Genomic DNA, 23,835 nt, shown 5'->3' on the forward strand with positions numbered 1-23,835 from the left:
ATTTTGCCCTTGTTTCTGTTTGCGAGTCTTCTGTGAGCAGATCACGATTTTTACAGACTTCTTTATTTTTGATGTTGGTTCTAATTGCTTAAAATCAGTATGTGAGAAAAAAAAATAAACAGACAAAAGAGGAAAAAAAAAGAAAAACAACAACCTACAGGCTTCTTTTGAACTGTTGATACCAAGTTTCAAGTATACTGAAGTACTTGTGTTCAGCTCCCTAATAATAGTATAGTTGTTCACTTAGTTGTTTGATATGATCTATGTTCCCTTACTTTTGCAAAATGAGGAGGAGGAATGAAGAAAATAATGGCAGTAATGAATTTCTGTGGCATGTAAGACAAAGACGGTAGTGGGCAGGCCTAACAAATGGTAGGAAATGCCTAAAAGTTCCATCCCATCTACGCATGCAAAACCAATTTATCAAATGTTATCAGAAGCCTGCAATTAGAATAAGCAAGCACTGCACCCTGGGCTACATAATGGCAGAGTGTGCCTAGCAATCCATTAATGAAATGCTCCTGTAAGGTTGGAAAATACCATAATCACCCTCTGACATGTAGGGAACGAAGACACAAAGTGTATATCTCAGCCTGAGGAACTAGGCCTCTGCAACCATATTAAACCCCAGCCACACCACCACCTGAGCGTGTGACAATGTACTCCCATCCCACCTTGATTTTGCCAGAAGGAGAGAAACCAGCCAAATCCCAATCTGAACAGACAATGACTGGGCACACAGAGGTCAATTCTGATACAGTTAGAGATGTTTACCAGAACCCATGCTGGTTAGTTAAGTTGTGTGTACCTGAAGTATCATCTCCTGCATTCACCACCAACCTCCTAACTAATGACTATGTTTCTTGTCTATCCCAACTCTTGCTGGAGAACCTATGCTACTCCATGCCAACCTCCACTGGAAAAAAAAATAAAAAAAAAAAATCCCATTTTTGAGTACCAATCTGTCCTTGGTTTATATGATGATGTTATTGCTGCTGCTGGAAAATAAATTCTAATTAAAGCAATTGTCTCGAGGTTAATAGAGCATGACAGCTTAAATTAATAAATTTAGACCAAAACCTCTAAATACAAATGTTGCTCAAGAACTCTAACTATTTTGCCTCATTTTGCCAGTTTCTCCACCTGCTTCCATTTATACTCCATGCATCACCTTTGTGTGACAACGAAGTGAGCGTGCTCCAGGCCAGCTGAGGAAGCCAGGTTTGTCTCACTCAAGCCACCAGCTGAAAGCATGGCAAAGGAATCAGTGTACGCAGTAAAGTAGCATAGAAGCAGGGTGAACGGATGATTATTTGCCAGATCAGCTGCCAGGGGTTTTAACCCCGCTGGTGACATCCCAAGCCTACTGGTGCCCGGACAGCCGCAGGTGTCGGGGAGCGGCTGTGACACCGAGACCGAGCCACCCAGCTGCCTCTCTTGGGGCCGGGATGGATGCTGTGGCTCCAAGACACCAAAGATGATTTGTTTGTTTGTTATTTATTTTGTTGTTATTGCTGCTGTTCTTTCCCAGCACGTGCAATCTGCAGACGTGGCACCAGACACTCCGCAGGACAGACACCCCACTTGCTGCTGACTTCCAGGGCCGTGCGTGCCCATTTACTGCTTGGCCTGGTGCGGCTCGTGAAAGGCCAGAGCCAGACCGAGGACGAAACGAGGCGGGATTAGTTTGGGAGCGGGAGGGAACCGCAGCTACTTGGAGGTGCTCGCTGGGGCCCCGGGCCGCGACAGGCACGGGGCTGTAGCACCGCGACCCCAGCCACCGCCTCTCCCGGGGCCCGTCCCGGCCGCTCCTCCCCACCGCCCGCCTCTTCCCTCCCCGGGCATTTATAAGCGCGGAGTTTCCGCGTCCTGTGACTGCAGTCAGGTGGTTAAGGCCTCCCCTCTGCCGCCCGGCGCGGGCTGGCCCGGCGGGCAGTGCTGCTTGGAGGCGAGACCTCGGCCAGCAAAGTTTTGGGGCTGAGCAGAGCAGAGCCGGGCCGGGCCGAGGCAAGGCAGGCGGCGGGGATGGCCGGCGGGGAGGGGCCGGTGGCCGGGGCGGCGGAGTGCCGGGAGCACCTCTTCAAGGTGCTGGTGATCGGGGAGCTGGGCGTGGGCAAGACCAGCATCATCAAGCGGTACGTGCACCAGCTCTTCTCCCAGCACTACCGGGCGACCATCGGGGTGGACTTCGCGCTTAAAGTCATCAACTGGGACAGCAAGACCCTGGTGCGGCTGCAGCTCTGGGACATCGCAGGTGAGGGACGGGGCGCTCTCAAGCCTGGCTTTTTGTTTGTTCTCCTTCCCTGCTGCATTCAGCCACTCCTGTCTGCCTTTGAGGCTTGAGCAGAGTGAGGCCTCCGTCGGGGAGGTTAGTGTTTGGCTTCCCACAGGCCGTGTGTGCCTTTGCCAGCTGGTGTCAGTGGCTCTTGGCTTGTCCTGGGCTGTTGCAGCTGTCCTCAAAAAGCTGCTGTGCTCTGCTCTGCTTGCTGATTACTGCCTGGCCTCAGCTCCAGCTGCTCACTGCTTCAGCTTGCTTGTGGCCCCTGCTCCACAATGCTTCCAGAGGAAATACATATCTCCTCCAGGCAGGCTGTGCTCAGCCAGCATGCCTTACGGGCTCAAGGTGCTCACATAGCTAGTACTGGCCTCACATAAGGCATGCTCAAACTTTGGTTGTTTGGAGCCATCCACTTAATTTCAATGCAACTTGTGTCCCCGCAGCATGGGGTGAGCGAAGGGGACTTGTGTCATGCTTAGTTCTGCACTCAGATTGTGGGTTTGTGTATCAGAAAGATACTCTGAGCACACAGAGGCAGAAAAGCACTGTGGGCTTTCTCAAACAGCACAGCATTCCTTTCTTATGTATAACTAAGAACTGTTCTCTAACACGTGTCTTAGAGAATCAAACACTGTACATATCTTGCTTAACTGCTTATGCTGAGGTATTAAATGATGCAGCAAACTTTATTTTGCTGTGGTCTCATAAGAAGCCCATGTCCTCAACTTGTTAATCATCTCAAGTTTGCACCACATTTCTGGCTTTGTGTGTGGCCTGGGTATTAACCTGCAGCTCTCTTCTTCCCTTTCCACCATCTTCAGACTGTTTCCTTGGATATGAAAACAAGTAGGCTTTTAACTTCAATTACTGTTTTTAAACCTTAGATTGGAGGATACTGGGATAACAACTGGTAGTTACTGTTTCTGTGATCTCTCTCCTTTGTTAAGTGGAAGTTCATGAAACAGGAAGGGTAACACAAAGCTGCTGTACCTCTGTCTTAAAACACTTCACATAGAATTCCTCAGACTAAAAAAATCTGCTTCTTGCTGCAGTATGCTGAAACAGACCATAGATCTTTCTGCTGTAGGGCAAACTGAAATATTTTTTAATTCTTGTTTTGGAGAGCAAGGGAAATATTGGCAGGGTTTCTCTCCTGATAGGTTCTCTTTTCGAATCAGTTTTCAAGCTTTTTTTTCCCCCAGTCAATTGGCAGTATTGGTGCAAGCTGCTACAACACTCTGGCTGTAATTTAGCAAGTCTGGGGTTGTGAAGATAAGAGAGGGAAGGCCGTTCAGGGTCTTGGTGTTTGGCAGGCTGCCACACTTCTGTTTAACTTCTCCTTAACCCTTGGTTTCTGAGACACAGGCAGACTGGTGATCTGCCAAAGCAACCTGTTTCAACAGGCTAAGCAGAAACTTAGCTGTACTTGTAAAAAAAAAAAAAAGTATTTTATATTATGGGAACTTCTAATAATATAGCCATGCATTAATTTCAAGACCTAGAAGACTTTTTTTTCACTCTTGATTATTGCCCTTACTGTATCTTGGAGTTGTTGATAAATCTGTAGAGGCTTGTGCTAATATTGCCAATAAAGTGAACAGTAATTCCCTTATTCTCCTGTCACTGTTTATATATTATTCATAACAATTCCAGGCCTACTGCAGATGATGCCCTACTAAACTAAATGGGCAATGTTTCCCCAATCTTACAGTTTGATACATGCTTTCATATGAATCTCCTCACTAGCCTTTCCCTTGTAAAAACGAAGGTAAATACAACAATCTTGCAATTTGCAATCCAAATTCTTCTGCTGAATCTGGTGGCTTAGGCTGTTCTGTTTCCAAGGGGCTGGGAGCCCTTCTCCAGTAGGGAAAAAAAGAGACCAAGAACAGAAGTAATTGTATTTCTAGTGATATTTGATTGGGCTGTGCTCAGCTAGTATGAGAGCAATAGTTCAGACTCCTGTTAAAACTAAAATAAAAAGGATTTTATTAATACCATGAAACCATCATGGATACTACTGCTACTGTAATTGAGCTGGAAAGGTGTTCTGCAGTTTTCTTTACTTCATGAATCTTTCTAAACACTAAATACCTGAGGATGAGGCTTATGTAAAAGTTATTAGTTACAGAGAACTGGGTTGAAGATGGCTTCTACATAGTCCCAGCATATGTTCCCTAAAGCATTTTATTAAAGTGTGTAATGAAGTATCTGAGCATGTGATAATCATTCCCTCTTAACTCATTAGCCCAACTGTCTTCTGGCTTTCAACAGCTCACATAGATAACTATCTTCTGGTGTGTGCTGACAAACAGCTTTAGATCTCTTGAAGGGATCTAAATCTTATGGTAAGTAACACTACATGTGACTTCCCTGCAAGCAATGTGATGCTGGCGCTCTGAATGGATTTTGATGCCTTTAAAAAGGCTTCTGAATTCAAGTCAAACCCTTGAACATAGTAAAGCATGTTATTTTTTCACTAGATCAAAGCTTGTACTTAAAGTCCATCATAAAAAGCTTTCTTCAAAGAGCCATGTGCTGCAATCTAAGGTTGTGTCACTAAATCAATGATTAAAAACTAACCATGTAGCTCAATCCATCAGCTGAAGATTATAATGCAGATACTGTGCTGGCTTCTGGTGTGAATGTAGCCAAACATCAAACTGATGAATGTTGCGCTGTATATTGCAATGCAGCAGGTTCATGAATGACTTCAATTTCTTGTGCTAGTGCAGGTTTTTAGTCATAAATCCATATAATTACCTAATAGGCCATGACAGTGTTACATTGCCAATTTTTTTTTTTCTGGTGAGAATAACCTTCCTATTGTAGGGTACAAAGTAATGCAAAATCAAGGGGGGGGGGGGCAGGCGCAGTGCAAATAGTGAAGGGGGAAGAAGGGAACTGTTGTGTGTATATTTACGTATTCAATAAATACTCAAGCATTTTAGTTACATAGGTACAGGCTGTAGCTTTTTGAACAACGGAGGTGAAAAGGCTTGAGAGTTAGACTGATTAGTCAATGTCAAATAATCTTGTTTGCTGTATGAAGTATTCTGAAAGAAGCTGAACAGATTATATATATGCATGTCTGTACAGAGCAAAACTTCTAAACCTTAGCTGCCCTTGGGCATTACTCTTGTTTTTTATCTCAGCATGTGAAGCTATGATAAGTTTCTCTTCCAGGATAAATTCTGGAAGTGTTAAATGGTTAACCTCGTTCTTCAAAAGACATAAATAACTGGTGAAATAAGTAGGAGATAGGAGTGAGTCATTGTGGTAAAGAGATAAAAATCAAAGGCATCTTAATGATAGGGGAGTGTGTTTTAGTCCATCTCAATACACTAGAGATTCATACTTGACAGGCATGCTCTCTTCATCAGTACACTGACCACAATGCAGTGTAGGATGTGAATATAGTGTATTGATGAAACTTTCAAATATGATTGAAAGAACACTGTAAGGACTTCCCTGAATCAATCAAACTTTTGATTTGAGCTAGTAAGAGCAGCATTGTCACTCATACCAGCCTGTACAAACATGCAACTCTCTAGAGGGTAATAGTGGTAAGTCAAAGATGACCACTTGAGTTTGGCTTCCCCTGAAAAATGTCACAAATGACAACTGGTAGACAAATTTGAAAGCTTTGAGTGAGGCATTCTGCATTAATTTTGCAATAGTACCCTTCTTCCAGGACTTGGTTAAAATTTCTTCATCAATGTTTAAAAATGAAGTATTGCTCTGACTGAGATTGTGGCTGTGGAATGGGCCAAACAGAAAAGGAACAGTTGTGTTTAGGTATTCTAAGCATGTGATGCAAAAGCTTTCAAGAGCTGATGGATAAGACTTGTAGCATGCAGATTTATTATTAAACTCCTGTCTGACTTCTTGAAAAGATCTGAACTCTATCTTGTTAGAATGTAAACCCGTCCTGAAGAAGATGGAGATATTGGATGAAGCATCTTCCTCAAATACTAAAGTTGAGGAAGACCTGGAATAACCCTTTTTTCCATAAAGACAAATGGATCTTAGGTATGCAAGTAGATATTAAGCCTTCAATTTATTCAGGAATTTAACTTGCTCACATCTATAGGAAACTATGAGAAATGGGAAAAGTGAGTGCAGGAAGCAATGGATGTGGTAGAAGAGAAGGAGAATGCTCAAACATATTTCAAAGTAGAAAAACTAAAGTGAGGATTTGCAAAGCGAGACAAAGCAAAATGCAAGCCTTTTGGCTTAGATACAAGAGTGTGAGGCTGTACCTGATAATCTTTTCTGTCCCAGAGGAAGAAGGTCTCGCTGGAGAGGCAGTGTGCTTCTTAGTAGCTATGCGCTTTCTGTGGACAATAACTTTGAACTGTTGCATGTTTTGTTGGCTGAGTTTCAAAGACATCCAGGTTGTTTGGGTATGTGAGATAGTGTGCTTCCATGTGAAAAATATTCTAGCTTCAAGCAGCTGTGTACTTTATTTCATTTTCAGTCTGTACTTGTGCTGCTGAGGTGCCTGAAGACTGTCAAGCTGCTTCAATGTACCAGGGCACAACTTGTTTCTTCTGTTATTAACTGTAGTTTTTTTTAAATGAGGTCCAAGGAAGCCTTAAGTGGTGTTGATGCATCCCTGAAAGCCCATGGGGGTAACAAGGAAACTTCTTCCTATATGTACCTAATTCTGTGCCAGAGAGGCATACTGCAATTATTTCTCAGAGAGGTCTGTTGGAGGCATAGAGCTAGGAGGTGGTAGTCTTGTAACAACTTGTCCTTACCCACAACATGTTTTGAAGGTCCGCATAGGGATTGAAGTGGCAGCTCCTGCAAAGAAACCGTGAAGAAATTGCCTAGTTGTGTGCCTAGAATAGGTGAGCATAGGGTGGAGGCTGGAGAGTGTAGGCATAACATGCCCACATCTGTGCTTTTCCTCACTCTTAATACTCAAATCTACTGAGTGCAATTGAAAAGGAAGAGTGAAAAATGTGCATATAAATAGCAGTATCAGAAATGAATGCAAAACTTGGAGGTCAGAGCTTTATTTCAAAAAATGGCAAATGATTTTAAGCTGTTTTCTGGTTTATCTGGTGATGGAGGTGGGAGCACTATCCCTCTGGTGACAGCTGAGGCAGGTCAGAAAACTCCCAGTCAGGGTCAGACCCTCATGTGATCAAGTTCAGACTGACAAAAAAGATCTGAAAGACCTGGGACTGATCTCTGAATGCTTCTTGCATGCACACACACAAACGTACATTTCATAGGAGAAGAATTACTTAATGATGTTGGCTGAGAACTTGCAGGACTAGCAAAGGTGGTGGTGGCGGGTAAGTAGGCCTGCTCATTTTGAAAGCTTTTTGAAATGCTGTCTTGGAGGCAGTAGAGACAAGAAACAACTGAAGACGTGCTATGTATTTCCTTCCAGAAACCACCCTACTGTGGGAAATCTTGTGTGGGTGTCCTTTCCTGTGACTCCTCTGGAACAGCAGGATTGGGTTTATGAACTTTCACTGGAGAATGACTTGCTGTACTTGGAACTCTTCAGCTAAGTGGTCCAAGTAACTGCTAAACATGTTAAACTTGTTTTTTTGGTGTGTCTTCAGCCTTCAGACATCCCTGGGCACCACAGATGTGAAAAGATTCTCCATGGTCTACAGATTCTGCGTGTCAACATGCTATCTTCCTTAGAATTCTTCTGTTTAAGTAGTTGCTTATCAGATGCTCTCCAGCAAGCTATGGTTGGTTGTCTGGCTGATAAAGCAATTTCCTTGTCCTACCAGTGCGGACTGCTGAAGGTTCTTATGCTTAGTACTACATCATACAGCAACACCCAGCACTGTGTATGTTGTCCTAAACTAAACTTGTTAAAACCCTTTGTGCTGGTAGTTTAAAAGTAGGAATTTCACAGGCACATGGGAAATAGTGCAGTCTTGAAGTTAGTGTTAGGCAGTTTTAGTATGGTAACTGGACAGTCGTACCTTGCACAATCAAAGTTGTTTCATTTAAGTGGTAGACTTGATGTTCTTTCAGTATCTTGGAAATAAGCTTAGAATTTCTTCATAGGCTTTTCCGGGTGTCCTAAAGGTAATGGGGCTATCTGATCTAGTACACCTTTAAAGGAAAGATTACTGTATTGACTTTTTTTGCAATCACTCTTAATTTCTATTCACAATGAAAGCATCACTTAGTAATTGAGCTTCTAATCACAATGGATTAAATGGTGCTTCAGCCTTATTCTCAAATGGATAAGGCTTGTATTTTATAGCAGTTGCTCAGAAGGCTTACTTTTTTTTACAAGGTCATAAAAATACTTCTGTAGCACTGTGGTACAGGAGCAAAGGATGGATGGGCCCATTAAATGGGGGAAGGGAAGACAGATATGAGGAAGAATAGCATATGTCACGCGACTTAACTAACTTCTGGGTCAAGTCATAAAACAAACTAGAAATCTGTGCAGAAATCCATTAACTTACTTTGATCATCAAGCTTTTTTGAGGCAAATGTCTGAATTCTTGCCATTCCAGTCTTACTAGCTCAGGTAGTAAGAAATGAAGTTACTTGATAAGTATATTACCCTTCAGAGAGAAACCAGTATAGACCACATTTAATATACACTTTTCTCTTAATGTATGGAGCTTACATGAATGGAGACTGACCTTTATCAACTTGCTTTGCATTAGTATTCCAGCTCAGAATCTCAGTAATTTTGCCTTACTTACTCATCTCCACTTGGCTTTTTACCAGTTTGGTTTTCTTTATGTGCACGCTGCGATTGGGTGTCACTGAAGTGCATGTACACAAGCACAATTTGAGCAGACAAGTGCTGTACAGGGGTTGTTCAAAACTGATTATTTTCTTACCTGTATTTCATAAGACAGGTAATCTTAGCAGCCTGGCTCAAAAGTCTCCAACATGCTGTATAAAATAAGTTTCTTCTCTTCAGTAGTGAGTGAGGAAGCTGGGATTCAATTTCAGAGCTGCTGGAAATATTTACCTTCAGCAGCGATTATTGATCTGTCTTTGCAGGCTGTTCCCTCCAAATACTCAGACTGGAAGTTCTGATGTGTGACATGCCAGGTCAAAAGGAAGTGATTTGCAGTAAGGAAACTTGTTAATTTTCCTATGGAAGCATAGTAATAATTCCTTGAGGTTCTTGCAGGTGTTAAAGCTAGTATGAATGGCAATAAGCAGTGACTGCGGAGTGCAACATGCTTCTCAAGCTGCCTGTGGTAAAATATTCAACATTTCAAGTTGTCACCTAGCTACAGAGATGCAGAACAAAGGTAGATGTGGTGGTGTGTTGCTTTGAAGAATTGTAGGATTTCAGGGCTTTATGGACCTTGTTTAGAAATAAACATCTTAACTCGGGCTGGAAAAACCCTAACACCCTTTCAGTAGGGATAGCTTCTAGATTAGCAGTAAGTGCAAACCAATATTCCTTATTGTGTGGATCTTGGCAGCTTTTCAAAAAGTATTTTTAAAGAAGCCTTTGAGTGTCACTGTTAAAGCTATGGGAACTTGTTCTTTGAGTGCTCCCAGACTAGAGTGCTGGGCAGAGCAAAGTGGCAGCTACTTGATATAAAATTCCAGTGGCACACAATGTGCCATGACACACTGACTGTTTTAGAGATTAAAATTTTTTCAGTCTCGTGATAAAGTTGATCTCGAGACAAACTGACTTTAGAATTGTTCTCTTGTGTTGTGAAATGCCACAGTGCCATGCAGCATCACTAAGTACACAGTACAGCTCTGGCTGTGTGGCAGTGCACTGAAGGAGATGGATCGGGGGCGTTGGGCATGAAGTAGTTTAACTCTGGCAGGTGACTTGTTTTAAGACTTTTTAGAACAAAATTGGAACTACCTGTTCATGCTGTTACTGGCACTGATTGTCAACTTTGTGTGAATTCTAATGCAAGGAGTTTTTTCTATACATGCTGTATCTGTTTAGTTAGAAATTATTTAGTTTGGTTGAACTATACTCTTCTATGGATCAGAAATCTACTGCTTCGTCAGGAACTTCTCAATTTGTCAAAACTGCAAGCAGAACAAGTGAAAACTAACCTGTGAAATTTTCCTGTATGAACAGGACTGTCGGTCTCTTACCTATAGTAGACTTGATTCTGGATGAAGCTAGCTGAATTGCAAGTGCATCTTCTCTAAGCTTAGAGGAGGTAATCTTAGATTACAAGATATTAAGCTGTTAAAGCTAGTTTAGGCAGTCTTAAATCACTGGATTAGCCTAAGGCTACAGGCAGCAAAGAAAAGTTTCAGTCTTACTGTAAACCTCCCTGTGAGCTGTGCAGGTTCTTGAAGAAAGTTCCTCCTACATACAAGCTTTTTCTTTGTAGAAAAGAATGGTGTGCTTTCCCCATCTATCAGGATGGCAGATGTTGTCAGTTTTTACTGATAGAAATCAGGTATCCAGCTTCTGAGTGCTTGCACCTAGGTGATTCTGCTGTTGCATTGGTCCGACTTTATCCTGAGGTGTAGAAATAACAAACAGCAAAATCGGTGAGACTAGCTACCTGAATTTTCAAATGGAAAGACTAACAAATAAACGACTAGTTCAGATTCTGGCTGTGCTGTGCAATGAAACTTTAGAGCAAGCTACTTCGTTCTGTTAAAGAATGAAACAGTGACTTCTAAGAACCCGTGAAAGTGCTTCAAGTCCTGATCTAAGCAGTCAGGACACTGCTTCACCTGAGCTGTCATTTATCAGTTACTTCAATGACCACAAATAGTCTAGAACAACTCTCTCGTACATACTGTACCTGTAGTGTACAGTACAGTGTGGATGGCAGGTCTCAATACTGTCTCACTCAACAGAATTGGTTTTATTGCACTTCCCTGCTTTCTAATGTAAACATAACCAGAGTACCAAAGGTCATCTCTTATAGTGAAGTGGGAGTCAGTCAAGTAGGGATTAACTGGCTTTTTTTCAGTGAAAAGCCTTTCTCTGAAGGGTGTGGGACACTTATTGTCAGTAAGTTGTCCATCCAGTGGTCATTATCTTTCCCATACCACCCTTAGTAAGAAAGGACACTACCAATTCACTTAAATTATCTGAGACTTCTTTTCTTTACTCAACCGCCAGAGCTGCAGTGGAACTATTTCTAGTGCTGTCTAATACAGGAAAATGTCATATTCATGTTCTTGCCTTTTTAACCTCTTGGCATTTGTCATCAGAACCACAAATACCAAGTATTACTTTCACAGTGGTGAAAAGTAAGAGTGAAGCTTGATGTGCCTTTTGCAACTCCTACAGGTTCCTAATACCTGCTATGCTACTGATCTTGCTCAACACCTCTGTAGTTTAAACACTTGACAGTCTTGCACTGATAGCTTATGTGGGTAAGGATGAGGAACAGGAAGACATCTAGTACTGGCTATCCCGGAGTCTCTCTGTCTCTTTCTCAATCTACAGCTGCTGCCCATGTGAAAAAGCAGGCAGTCACTTGAGCATGTCCTGTAATATTGATAGTGGTTTGGTTAACCTACTTCCTGCTGAATAACAGATCCAGTCTAATTGGGTAAGACAGTTCTGGGACAAGCTGTCCTGGCTCAGGGGGTGGGTGGGGGAAATACCAGCAGCAGTGGTGGCTTGCAAGTAACATCGGTATATCTCACTAAAAAGCAGCCCCAGTCAGCTCATACCTGAACCCCATGGTGCTAAAATGTACATTAAATGTCTGGAGAATGGGGCAATCCGGGCTATTTATTATCTGGTGTCAAACACCTAGCTGTAGGACCATCAGACATTCAAACTGTAGTGGCTACCTAGGAAGTGAAATGGATATTCTTGATCTAAATCTGAGATGCTTAGTGCATTATAAAGGACCTAGGACTTCCCCAAGGGAGACAGGTACCAAAACCTGAGCATAGTGCCAGTCTGAGTCTATCCTAAATGTTTACAGAACTCTGGGTTAAAACTTGAATAGTTCATTAGAGGTTACTTATTTTTCTACTTCAAAAGTATTTATTTTCAGTGGTCTATTGTTTATGCATGTACACAAAACATCGCATATGGACTGCAGTGTAGCCCGATGTGTTTACGCTCTTTATATCACAATAGTTCAGTGCCAGCTTTTTTCCTCAGTAAAAGTTGTCTTAAACTTGCATTTAGATGTTCTACAGTGCCCCTGCAGGTACCCCTCTTAGCGTCCTCACAGACTTCAGGCTGTGTTGTTGCTAACTACTGTAACACTGATAAATGCTGACAGTGGAGCAGAATCATTACTTAGAGGGCTTTGCTTATGGCTTGCACTGGACTTCTCTGTTTTGGAGGAAGCATGTATCAACTTTGAGATACTTATGTATTTCCAAATCTGTTAACTTGCTAAACATTGACCATAAGTTTCCTTCTCTTCTCTCTGTGGTGAGAGAAACCAGAATTCTCTGTACCTGCATGGGGTCTTACCCTGCTGTTCAGATCATCAGCCAAGACAGTTGAGGAGTTCTTTCACCAGGCTGCCATTAGTGACCGTTCCTGAACTTCTTGAATTTTGGCATGACTCCTATTGACTGTCGATGGTCATGGTGAATACCTGGTCTTTGATAACCCTTCTCACAAGGGAAGGAGAACATTAAAGTATTCCCAGACTAACATTGATCAATTACAACTGTTCATTATGATTTAATTAAGCATCCTGTGATATAGTGTGTATATATAGTACTGTAGTTGAGATTCACCTGTTGACAGAAAAGCAGAATAACAGGAAGACCTCTGCAGGATTCTACTTCTAGGCTTCTTGAACTCGCCTAATTTGATTTACTAGGTCTCTTACTTTCTTTGCTACTATAGTATTGCTGGATATTTCTTGGCTTGGTTTTATAGATTAAAGATTTCTTGTGTGGTATGTTCCTTTACTACTTAAACTGCCTTTTAAACTAACTGGACACTGAGCTGAATGCTGAAACAGCTGCTTGGCCTTATTCATAAACTGAGGGCTTTGACTATATGCTGGAATTCTGACAAATCAGTATGACTGTGTCCAGGGGAAAAACTGCAAAGCTCATTGCAGTGGTCCTCAAAGTTGTTTGCTGTTAGTCTGAAATAAAACTTTTCATCTAGTTGTGTTTACTTTTGGGTGACTTTAGCCTGCTTCTCCAGTCTAGGATTATTTGATGTGGAACTGCCAGACTTGTTTAAAATCAAATTTTGAGCTCTGGCCATCCATTAAGCTGATTAGCCTGTCAAAGATCTCTTCAGCAAGAGAAACTGTTTCATCATTCTTCTAGTTGTCAGGCTTTTATAACCTGTGGTCATCTCTTCCTTCCTCATTAATGATAGTTCTTGGAGTATGTCAGAATTAGTTTTGTCTGAGAGAGCTGAGACTCTCTCCAGCAGTAGTGCTTGTGCCAAGAAAATGGTTTAAATGCAAGTAACAAAGCTGTGGTTTCTCAGAGTAGTGTGGCTTCTTAATAGACTAAGACTAGATCTTACAAGGTAGGGGAACTTGTGCTGTACTTCTGATATTGACAGAGGTAAACATTTCCTTTCCTAGCAGAAAACAGCTGAGGGAAACTTCTAGATAGGCCACTTTCCTGTCAGTGAGTAGGTTCCTGTTCATATTAACCACTATTAACTCTTAAGGTATGGGAGAATTTTTCTGGAGGAACCAGACATGTCCAATACCATGCATATCTAGCAGTCACTTGCACATTTAACATGCTTTTTCTAGTCTCAATTCTCATCTCATAAGCAGGAATTAAGACTTCCAGTAATGGTAGGAATGCAGGGCATCTCCCACTAACTAAAGGCAAGAACTGCCACAATAAGTCACGCTGCTGTGATAAACAGGACACCCTTGTATATTCCTTGCACTGGGAAAGATTGCTGTAGAAACTTGTAAAAATATACTTCAAGGCAAGGCTGGCACTTCCTGAATCTTATGGTGATAACTTTATCTCTTGTAGTTAAGTAAAGGACAGAAAGCTTCAGATATCAGACCAGGCTCTAACTTTTTTCATGTAGCTAGCTATGCTTTAGGTCTGTTTTGATGTAAACTGGGAAGCAAGAGTAGCTCCCAAGGTCTGATGCAGGTTTAAACTAAACTTCATTCCTGTGATGCTGCTGTAGGGAACTGTATTAGATCCCAGTGCAGGACGTTATGCAATTATTTCACTTGATGCTGTTGCAATTACTGGAAAATATGGTGAGAATGCGTGCTGAGTCATTTAGATGTAAAAACTTTGTGGTTAGAGAATGCAGAACTCTGCATTGCACACAGCTACTTACATATAAATGGAAGTACCCCCAAATAAAACCTCAGATCCCCATGACTGTCCTGCAGCTTAGTCTGAACCCCTGAAACAGAAAGGATACCTCAGTGCTACCACCAGGCTTACAGCAAAATGACAGACCTATCAGCATGACTTATCCTCTAATGTCCTCTCTGTAGCACCGTGCTAAGCAAGCAGTTACATTCCTGTCCTTTTCCTTCTGCAACTCTGTGCACTAGAGGCTTTAAGCCTAGTTTTGTCTGATCACTTCTAGCCTTTTCCCCTCTGTGGGTATGATCCTCTTTCTGTACTGCCAACATTGTTCTCACAGTGTAAGATTACTACAGCAAAAATCCTGCTGGACTTAGGAAATGAGAAATCCCTGACTGAACTGAGCATGGCAAAATTTAAGTAAAATCAGTTTTAATAGCTTATATAGGAATATCTTACATAGAGAATGATGTTCAGACTTGTAGTGTTCTATAGCTTGTTTTCTGCAAGCAAAAAAGCACTTGTTTTGTGTCAAATTCCTGTTAAACTTGCAAATACAAGAGGCTCAGGCTAAAGCCTGCGCATTGTCAGCGGTAACAGAATTGTACAGGAAGTCTACCTGGTTTATACTGAACTCTCTTCCTGCCTCATGACACATACCTGTTAACACAGGAAAAATTATCTTTTAGGCAGGTCGTGTGTTATTGTTTGTCTATGGAATAGGAAGATCCTATCCATCCTTATAGGACTTTGAAACAGATGAAAGAGCAGTCATAAGCTAGTATGCAGGTCTGACAGCATAGCATATGCAAATTCCAGAGGGGAGGGCAGCTCTGTAGTGAACTGTTTTGGAGCTGGGGCTACTTCAGAAAAGAGCAGCTTTCAGACTGGAGTATTTGATCTATAAAAGGCATTAATCTGTAATACTACACTGCTGTGTGTCTTCTTGTTTGCTGTCATGCAAATTTGAATTATAGAAGAATATGCAGAGAATGCTTTTTGTTTTGTGAGCCCATCCTCTGGTGCAGAGGAATATGCTTCCTGAACTGAAGACAGGATTTAGCCCTCTAGCATTTAGCACTTTAGCAGGGAAACATGCCTGCGTAACAGGAATTGGTGATGATACCAAATTTACCTAGCTATGCCTTTCCAGGCTTTCTCTTGTGCTTGAAAGGCAACAAGTTGTTTGTGTACAAGTTTCCTAAACAGTGTGTAATGAATGTGCATCTTTCAGTGACAGTTTGAGATGCAGGCTTGGTTCATCTTTCCCCTTCTGCGTGTTCCTTGTTCTCACATGGGATACTCTGCTGGTAGTAAGAAAGTCGTGTAACTTGTTCTCCTCCTCAGTGTCAGCTAGTGATGCTGCTTTATGCAGCATCATACTTTAAAAGTTGAACAGTTAGGAAAAAAAGATCCTTTCTACAACTTCACGGTTCTATGGAAGCTACTGTTTGTGGCTACTGCTGGTTTCAGGCATTTCTAGCAGATGCTTTGTCTGTCTCTTCTGAAAATCTCTGTAAAGAATGAGCTAATCTGAAGTACTGACATGAAAACGAAGCAATTGAGCTAGGAAAGCATCACGTTGAGCAGCAGAACTTGTCAAGTTCTTTTACTTAGTGATTTCTGGTTCTTTGTGAGAAGATAATACCCAGTTCTTCTGGTAACTGTCCTTGGTAATCAAAGACAGACTGAAATGTTTATAAACAAAGGACAGCAATGTTCCCAATTAAAATCCTAACTTTGTTCTAAAACTGCATGTGAACTAAATGCTAACAGCTAAAGTAGTTTTACAGTGTATTAAGTGCATAGTGCAAGGATCACTTTTCCCGGTGGAGACTTCTAAACAAAGCAGAAAATCATTTTAGTAGCCCAAACTTCCAAGTGATATGCTCACACTTGATACTGTTTTGCTCACTCAAGTATAAACATAGTGTGACTTTTCAAACAGAAGAAAAGCTGAGCTGTATTTTAAGTCTACATCTCAAGCATACTGACTACAAGAGCTGTATTTATGAAGAAAAGGGTTTTTTAGTACCGGACATTGGCTTTCATCCAGATTTTTATTAAGTTCAATTGTACTTGAACTATTCTGGTCACCTTGCACCAAATCCTGGGACTGCGGTAGGATTCCTATAGTTGGAAACTATTACAGAGAAGGTCTTTGACTTGAAAGGCAAAGTCAAAGATGAGAAGTTTAGCTTAGAACTATTAAAGTAGCTCTGTCTAAGCTTGTCCCTAAGGAAAAAATATATAATGCAGGTGATTCCTTCAGAAGATCCACTGAAGGGTATTAGGCTTCAGAGCTTGTAGAAAGCTACATCTGTCCCCCTCTTAAAGCCTCTGGGTTTGCTTAAATTTGTATCTGAAGTGACTAGGTTTATCTAAATCATGCAGAAATGTCTTTTGTGGAAATAACTTCTGTCTAGTTGCGCTGATAGTGCTCTTTGAGAGGTAATGCCTAAAATCACTATTTAACAAATAAGATTTAAAAGTTTAAGTGGTAGCTGGAGTTGCAGACTTTTAGCATCTGGCTTGTCATGTATGATGTACATAATGGCCCTGTTGTAATCAGCTTCCACAGGATGGAAGAGACTAGGCTATTAGAGTGAAATGCTAAACTGATGTATACTAACCTGGTACAGAAGTCTACTTATATTCACTACAGCTTATGCTAAAAATATAACTACTGCTACTCCCTTCTTTTCAGGCCAGGAGCGTTTTGGAAATATGACAAGAGTATACTACAAAGAGGCAGTTGGTGCATTTGTGGTGTTTGATGTCACAAGAGGCTCCACTTTTGAAGCTGTTTCAAAATGGAAGCATGATTTGGACAGTAAAGTATTACTTCCCAATGGTAGCCCCATCCCTGCTGTTCTTCTTGCAAACAAGTGCGACCAGAAGAAAGATGGCAGCCAGAATCCCTCTCAAATGGACCAGTTCTGCAGGGAAGGTGGCTTTGTTGGGTGGTTTGAAACATCTGCCAAGGTAAGCATAAATAAAGATGTTTTAACTGCTAAGTATCGGTTATGTTCATCTCTTCTAATGCCATGTGGGGAAGAAAACTAAGATATAGGATGTGACTGTGTTCCACAAAAATTAGATGTGGTGTGCAGGATAGCTTACAGCTACAGAAAACTTCCAACATATACGGATTAGATGAGAATTGCACTGTAAACTCAGCTTTAAAACTAACTGGAAGCCTTAATTAACCAAGTTCAATAAGCTGCTTTGATCTTGTGTGTGTCAGGATCAGTATCATTCAGTAGATGTTAGTTCTACTGATTGAACTACTGAAAAAAAAGGCAAGTTATCTTTAGGTGCTGGTTTTCATATTGCAGCTTTTCTTTCCTGTTGCATGAAGGAAGTGGTAAGACTTCAGAAGTGAACAAGCTATTTGCTCACTTGCTACTACCCACCCTGATGATAATGTTACTAAACTACTCTTCTATTTTATCAGGTAGTAGCAAGACTGAACTAGGGAAAAGCAAATTGCTCAGTGTAGCAACTTAAGATAGCTGCTTTATTCAAATAAATGAGTAATGTTTTATATTGGTTTTTGTCTGCCAATTTGGTCAATGTACATATAAACTTGCAGTAGCTTAGTTGGAAGTGAAATCCAACAGTTTAAAACCTGATTGCTTGAAATGTAAGGTTTCTTTCTAGATGAAGACAATGTGTCTGGCAGACCAAGTTACTGGTCTGGCTGATAACTCCTTTACATTGTAAGCTAAACCTCAAGGTCCCTCTCTTTCCTTGTTTTGCCCACTTCCTTTAGCTGCTGCTGACAAACTGGCACAGTGTTATCTTGTAAGCAATAGCCATTTCTGGCATGATGCACAGATGCTTTTCCTTAAAAGTTCTGTAAGAGGAATAAGTCTTCTCCTGATTGCCTTAAAATAAGGAAAGTACACAGCAACTGAGGCACCAGGCTGAAATACAACTCTAGGTATCCTACATATATGACTTCTTTGGAGTGTAAATTAAGGTACTTTTCAAAGCATGCGTAAGAAAATGTAGAGTAGCTAGATGAGGCACCCAGATTTAGCTGCGTTTCAGGCTGATTCGAAAGGTCCTTTTTCGAAAAATGATAAAATCCAAACTGCAGCAGAAACAGGAAAAGACCCTAGAAGGTGTCTCACTACTATGAGCACTGTAACCATCTGTCTTTCCTGATGCAAAAATCCAATTCAGCACTTGTGACTCTTCCAAATGTAGATGAAGCTTATTCCCAGACAGCACACTAGATTAGAGTCAAAGTATTCTATATGTAATATGGGTGAATTACTTTTGTATCAAACCTTTCTGACTGATTTTTGCAAAAGAACAAGTGTTTGAGCCATAACCTCATGCATCTAAGGTGTTTGCATCATGCTGGTGACTGCGGAGAAGTTTGTATTTGGACAGCTTCTACTAGGAATGTATGACCCTTCTTAAAATAAGACTGACTTCTTTGCTTTCAATATTTTTAGGACAACATCAACATAGATGAAGCTGCTCGATTCTTGGTGGAAAACATCCTTGCCAACTATAAAACCTTTCCTAATGAAGAGAATGATGTGGGGAAACCAAAACTGGACCTAGACCCATTGAAAGCGGAGAGTAAATCACAGTGCTGCTAATGCTACCACTGTTCAGCAAATGTGATGGAATGAGCAGCAAGACTGTTCTTTAAATTAAACTGCTGCTATGGTGCTGCATTGTGACAATCCATATGGGGTGTCTGGTATTATCTGAACAGGTGATTCATGTGGGCATTTACATATTCTTGTTTAGCCTGGAACTTGTGAACTGTCACTCCACTTGCTTGAGTGGCTGCGTCTAAGTCTGATTAGTTTCTTACCTGAGAACATAAGGTAGTGGTTACACTCCTGAAAAAGGAATAAAGTTACATTCAGTGTCTACTTTCCTTCTAGAACATATGGTACATTCCAAATAGGACTCACTCATGGTTTTAGCTGAACAGACACTTGCACCTTTTCTGAATACTTCTCCTTTGTCACCAGTAATGTCCCACTTTAGCCTGATTTCTCACCTACACACCTGTCCTTATTTATTATCCCCACCATGAGGGTCTGTCTCATTGCTAGTTCTCCTGGATCGAGACATTCCAGAAATCTTGAAGTGGACAATGACAGACAGGAGATATCATCCTTAGTGGGTTCACCAGGATTGAGTGGAGTAGACTGCTTTCACCACAGAGTAAGAACAAGATGGATAAACGACTGTATTTAATGGGAAAGGCATGGTTAAAGATGATAACAAAAATGCATCTCCAGCTAATTAAAGCAGAATATTTTCAGCTATTACTTTACCTGTGAAACACATTAATGAATACAGTTGTACTTCTGACACAACTATAATTATGGTAATTTCACCCATATGCACACCTAGAAATGTCCAGAAACCTTTTCATGCACTAACACTTAAAACTTTAGCAAGAGTGCATAAAGTAAATAACTTACTGTCCTGTGATAATCAACTTGCTTCTTTTCTTCTGCCTTGAGATGGTTCTGAATACTGAGAGAAGGAGAGATGTCATCAAAGAACCAGTTAAACTATTTCTTTCTAGCCTATCAAACACAAAGCTCTACCTTTTTTCAATTTTAGAACAGTGCTGCACTCTTCTGACTACTCAGGGCTGGTGAACTGGCTTACCAGTTTGTAGCTCTCTGTGCTCAAGTTTCCTTATTATAACTCATATGCATTTCTGGCAGCAAATGAAAATCAAAAGGAGTAGAGAGACGACAGTTCTTGAATATATTCTGGAACTCTGGCTCTGCTTGGCTGAAAGGCTTTGAAGCTCCTTTTAAATTTTAAAGGTTTCTTCTGTCCTGGTATCTTATTGCTACTGGCTTCAGAAGTCTTATCTTGTTTGGTCTGATGGTACTGATGTTTAAACATTGCATGAAGTATGTGCCAGACTGGATGTACTCTAATCTGCATTGAAACTTCCTAAGCTGTCTTTTTTCTAAAGAGTAACATACTTTTTAAGAGACCAATAAATATATTTGGGCATCTTATGTTGTTGGTGTATGCTTTTGAGAATGAATCTTCATGTGTGCCATCCTGTATAAACTTGTTTTCAAATGTCAGTGAAAACGTGTATTCTAGTAGTTGCTGTGTTAAAGGCTTGTTTTAATTTATCATAGTAAGGATTGGTACAAATTAAAACTGGGTTTAACTAGTTTAGGATTATAAAATTCAGATGAAAGGGTTCTTAGGTTGTCAAGCTTAATATCCTTCTCCAAGCAAGGTCATACAAGGTTGCTCAGGCCTTCATGTGGCCTTCTGCTCTTAAACCTTCAGCAACAGGCTTTATGATCTCTGGGAAAGTTGTTTCAAAGCATAACCATCCTCATGAGCATTTATCTAGTCTGAACCTCTAACTTTGATTTGTTTGTCCATGGTCTGTTATCCTTCCACTGAAGCACTATGAGGGATGCATCCATTAGACATGCAGACTTACCTGACACTTAGAACTGGACACTTAAAGCTTGGTTGCTGCCTACAACTTCTTTGAAAGCCTGTAGCACACCAGAAATGAAGCTGCATCCCAACCATGTTCCTTGCTTCTTGGTTTGTATGGGTTGTTAACCTTTCTAGCTAACCTGGAATTACCATAATCTTCCTGTTCAGCCACCTGTAGAAGTTCACTTGGACTGTAAATCGCTTTAACAAGCGAGTTTAATCTCCTAAACTACTTAAAGCATATCTGTACAAATACACTAAGTAGCTAGTGGAGCATTTGCAAAGTCTGTTTGTTTTGTACTTCTTGAATAGATATAGATACACAGCAAAAATTCTTGACTAAACATGAAATTTGTTTATTTGATTTCAAACAAGTAAGCTTACTGGACCCATGCGTTAACATAAACACTCTGACTAATGGTGTAAGGCCACTTTTTGGTTTCTGTCTAGTATGTCATAAAAAGCTTGTGTAGTAAGTTCAAGTTCCAGTTCCTTAAATACCTCTTTTATTGGAGAAATTGCCAGTAAAGGTAGACTTTTTTTTGCTGAGTAACCTCTGTGCTTTTTCCTGTTCTTAGTTCTCAAATTCAACAGCAGAATGAAAACCAGACTGAAGCTCTGGGACTCTACCAGAGTGTGAATCTTCACTGTGTCTTGGCAATGTAATCCTGTACAGATTAGTTTTCAAATGTCTAAATGGCTGTTTGAAGAGCTATTGCTGTTCTGTTTAAGCACTTTCCTTATCTTCTTTGTGGCTTGCTCTCTTCATAAATTCCTTATGAATTTAAAGTGGCCATGACCGTCAAACTGTGGAGTATAGTAATTTTGATTTATTATGTCACTGACTGGAGAAGTTGAGCCTGAGTGATGTTTAGGAAATACAATTTAAGAAATACAATCTACAAAGATCAATTAGACTAGGCACAAAAACCTGTTGTAATTTACCTAAGATCTTTGTTTTGGAAAGATATCTGAAGCTTAGACGGACCTGATTTAACTTCAGACTGGCAAGTAGGAAGTATCAAACATTTGTTTTACATCTACGGGATATATCGTATAGTGATTCATCTCAATTTAATCAGATGAACAGAAGCCCTGTGCTATTGTATTTCATTACCTCTTGTAATTTGAAATATTTCAATCTTAAATGAGCAAGTACCTGGCGTGTAGTCCCTGTATTTAAGGGATCATTTTGAGATAAAGGACTTGAGTAAAAATCCAAGTCACTGCTTCAAGTAAAGTGTCTTACTTGGCATGTTTCCATTATCTTATTTCTTAAAGACTAGAAATGGCAAATAGTCATTCTGTATTGTAGTTGTGCGGTCTGTCTGTGCAGCTAATTTGTTTAAAAAGTTTAATGAGACTTTGCAACTTTTGAAAAAAATTATAAAGGACTTGGAGTAATTAGTGATCCTTCTCTATGTAATTTTCTAGATGTAACTTAGTTGCAGTAGTAAAAAAGTATGAGCTAATCTATGATCTAAGCTCTGGAGTTTTGTTTAAAATGTTAGACTGAGTCTTAATAGCATTCAGTCTCCTCGAAGTGTGCAAATCCTTGTTTATTATTAGTGATTAATTGCTGGGGAATACTTTGAGCAATTCTTAGAGACTTAATGCCTGAGTCACTGTTTGATAGGTGGTGATAAGAGTAAATAGTTATAAAATGAATCTTTGTAGAAAAATCGTGGTGTTGAATGGTGAAATACTTTCAAATGGAGCTCCTTTATGTTCTGGCTTTTAGTATCTTAATGATCTTGATTCTAAAATGGAGAACTGGCTGCTTCCTTCCTCCTTTATGGAACACTTTACTTGCTATGGAAACAGTTCTCTAAATGTGCATACACATTCATCCTTTGTATAATGAATTACTGAAAAATGTAAGAAAATGAAGTGGCAATGTACAGGATTAAAAAAAGTGTATTAGGAAAATGCCAGTGATATAAGTAATGATTCTGAATTGGAATACTCGCTTGGCAGTATGTGAAAGGTCACTTCAGACAGAACTCTTTGTTCTGCAGCAGCCCATTAGTGAAAATAAGGAACGTGCTAGATTCAGATTTATCTAATGAAGATTATTTGAAAGAAATTGTCTGTATTGTATGACTATTATAAAGCTCTGTTAGCTTGCTTTGTTTCTGTTTTTGTCTAAACAAGCATCTCTGGGAAGAAAAAAGTACTTGGTGTGGTTTTTAAACACAATCATGGTTTCTTTTATCACTACCTAACACGTTCATTCAGTGAAAAGTTACTAGCTTAGACATCCTATGTTGCTTATGTGGACTCGTAAATAAATTATAAAATTCATTTAGTAAAATTTTAGTAAAATTTATCACTTCACTAGTTATTTTACCATTTTAGTCTGTATTCATGCAGAATGCTTCATTCCTCAACATTCCTTAAGTACCTTAAGAAGAATTTTATCAGTAAGTATGGTGTTTGAATAGTCTTGGCTTGGGAGATGAACAAGTAGAGGGTCAACATATCAGTATTGTTTTTTTCCTAGGTTCTAGGAAATGAAACAAAGTGTTCAGTCTTTTGATAAAACAGACATTCAAAATTTTGTTTTTCATTTTTTTAACTTAGAAACTTTTAAGCTGTTCATTATGATGACTCTTCTGAAAGCTTATGTTATGGTAATTGTCTTGTCGAAAGCTCATAGCTCCTTACGGAGCATACGGCTAATTCTGTTTCTAGACTATCCTTTACTTGTACATATCAATCCAGAAGAAAGGACTTTCAGCTCCTCACATTCAGATACATTTGATTTTTTTTAACTTTTGCTTTGCAAGACTGTTCTGTAAACTGCGGTATTGAAGGCTGCTCCGTAGCTCCGTAGTATAGTACTTGAGTCACATTATCAATTTCCATAGTTCATATTATGTTCAAGCAATTTT

The 23,835-nt window shown here is 40.2% G+C and overlaps 1 protein-coding gene across 1 annotated transcript; it reads left to right on the top strand.

The window, feature by feature from the left end:
- Positions 1-1,874: 1,874 nt before the first annotated feature.
- On the top strand, positions 1,875-20,493 carry RAB32 (RAB32, member RAS oncogene family). Its single transcript, XM_080585376.1, has 3 exons — positions 1,875-2,254; positions 17,181-17,458; positions 18,943-20,493. The coding sequence occupies exons 1-3, from the start codon at positions 2,026-2,028 to the stop codon at positions 19,090-19,092; spliced, it is 657 nt and encodes a 218-aa protein (XP_080441502.1). The 5' UTR covers positions 1,875-2,025; the 3' UTR covers positions 19,093-20,493.
- The last annotated feature ends 3,342 nt before the right edge of the window (positions 20,494-23,835 follow it).

This window comes from Anser brachyrhynchus (genome assembly GCF_964034855.1).
Source record: "Anser brachyrhynchus genome assembly, chromosome: 3".
Classification (NCBI taxonomy): domain Eukaryota; kingdom Metazoa; phylum Chordata; class Aves; order Anseriformes; family Anatidae; genus Anser; species Anser brachyrhynchus.

Excerpts from the sequence above, each read along its gene's own strand:
- RAB32 (XM_080585376.1), top strand. The coding sequence starts at position 2,026 with ATGGCCGGCGGGGAGGGGCCGGTGGCCGGGGCGGCGGAGTGCCGGGAG. Across the intron at positions 2,255-17,180 it reads GCAGCTCTGGGACATCGCAG|GCCAGGAGCGTTTTGGAAAT; the intron begins GTGAGGGACGGG and ends CCTTCTTTTCAG. Across the intron at positions 17,459-18,942 it reads GGTTTGAAACATCTGCCAAG|GACAACATCAACATAGATGA; the intron begins GTAAGCATAAAT and ends CAATATTTTTAG.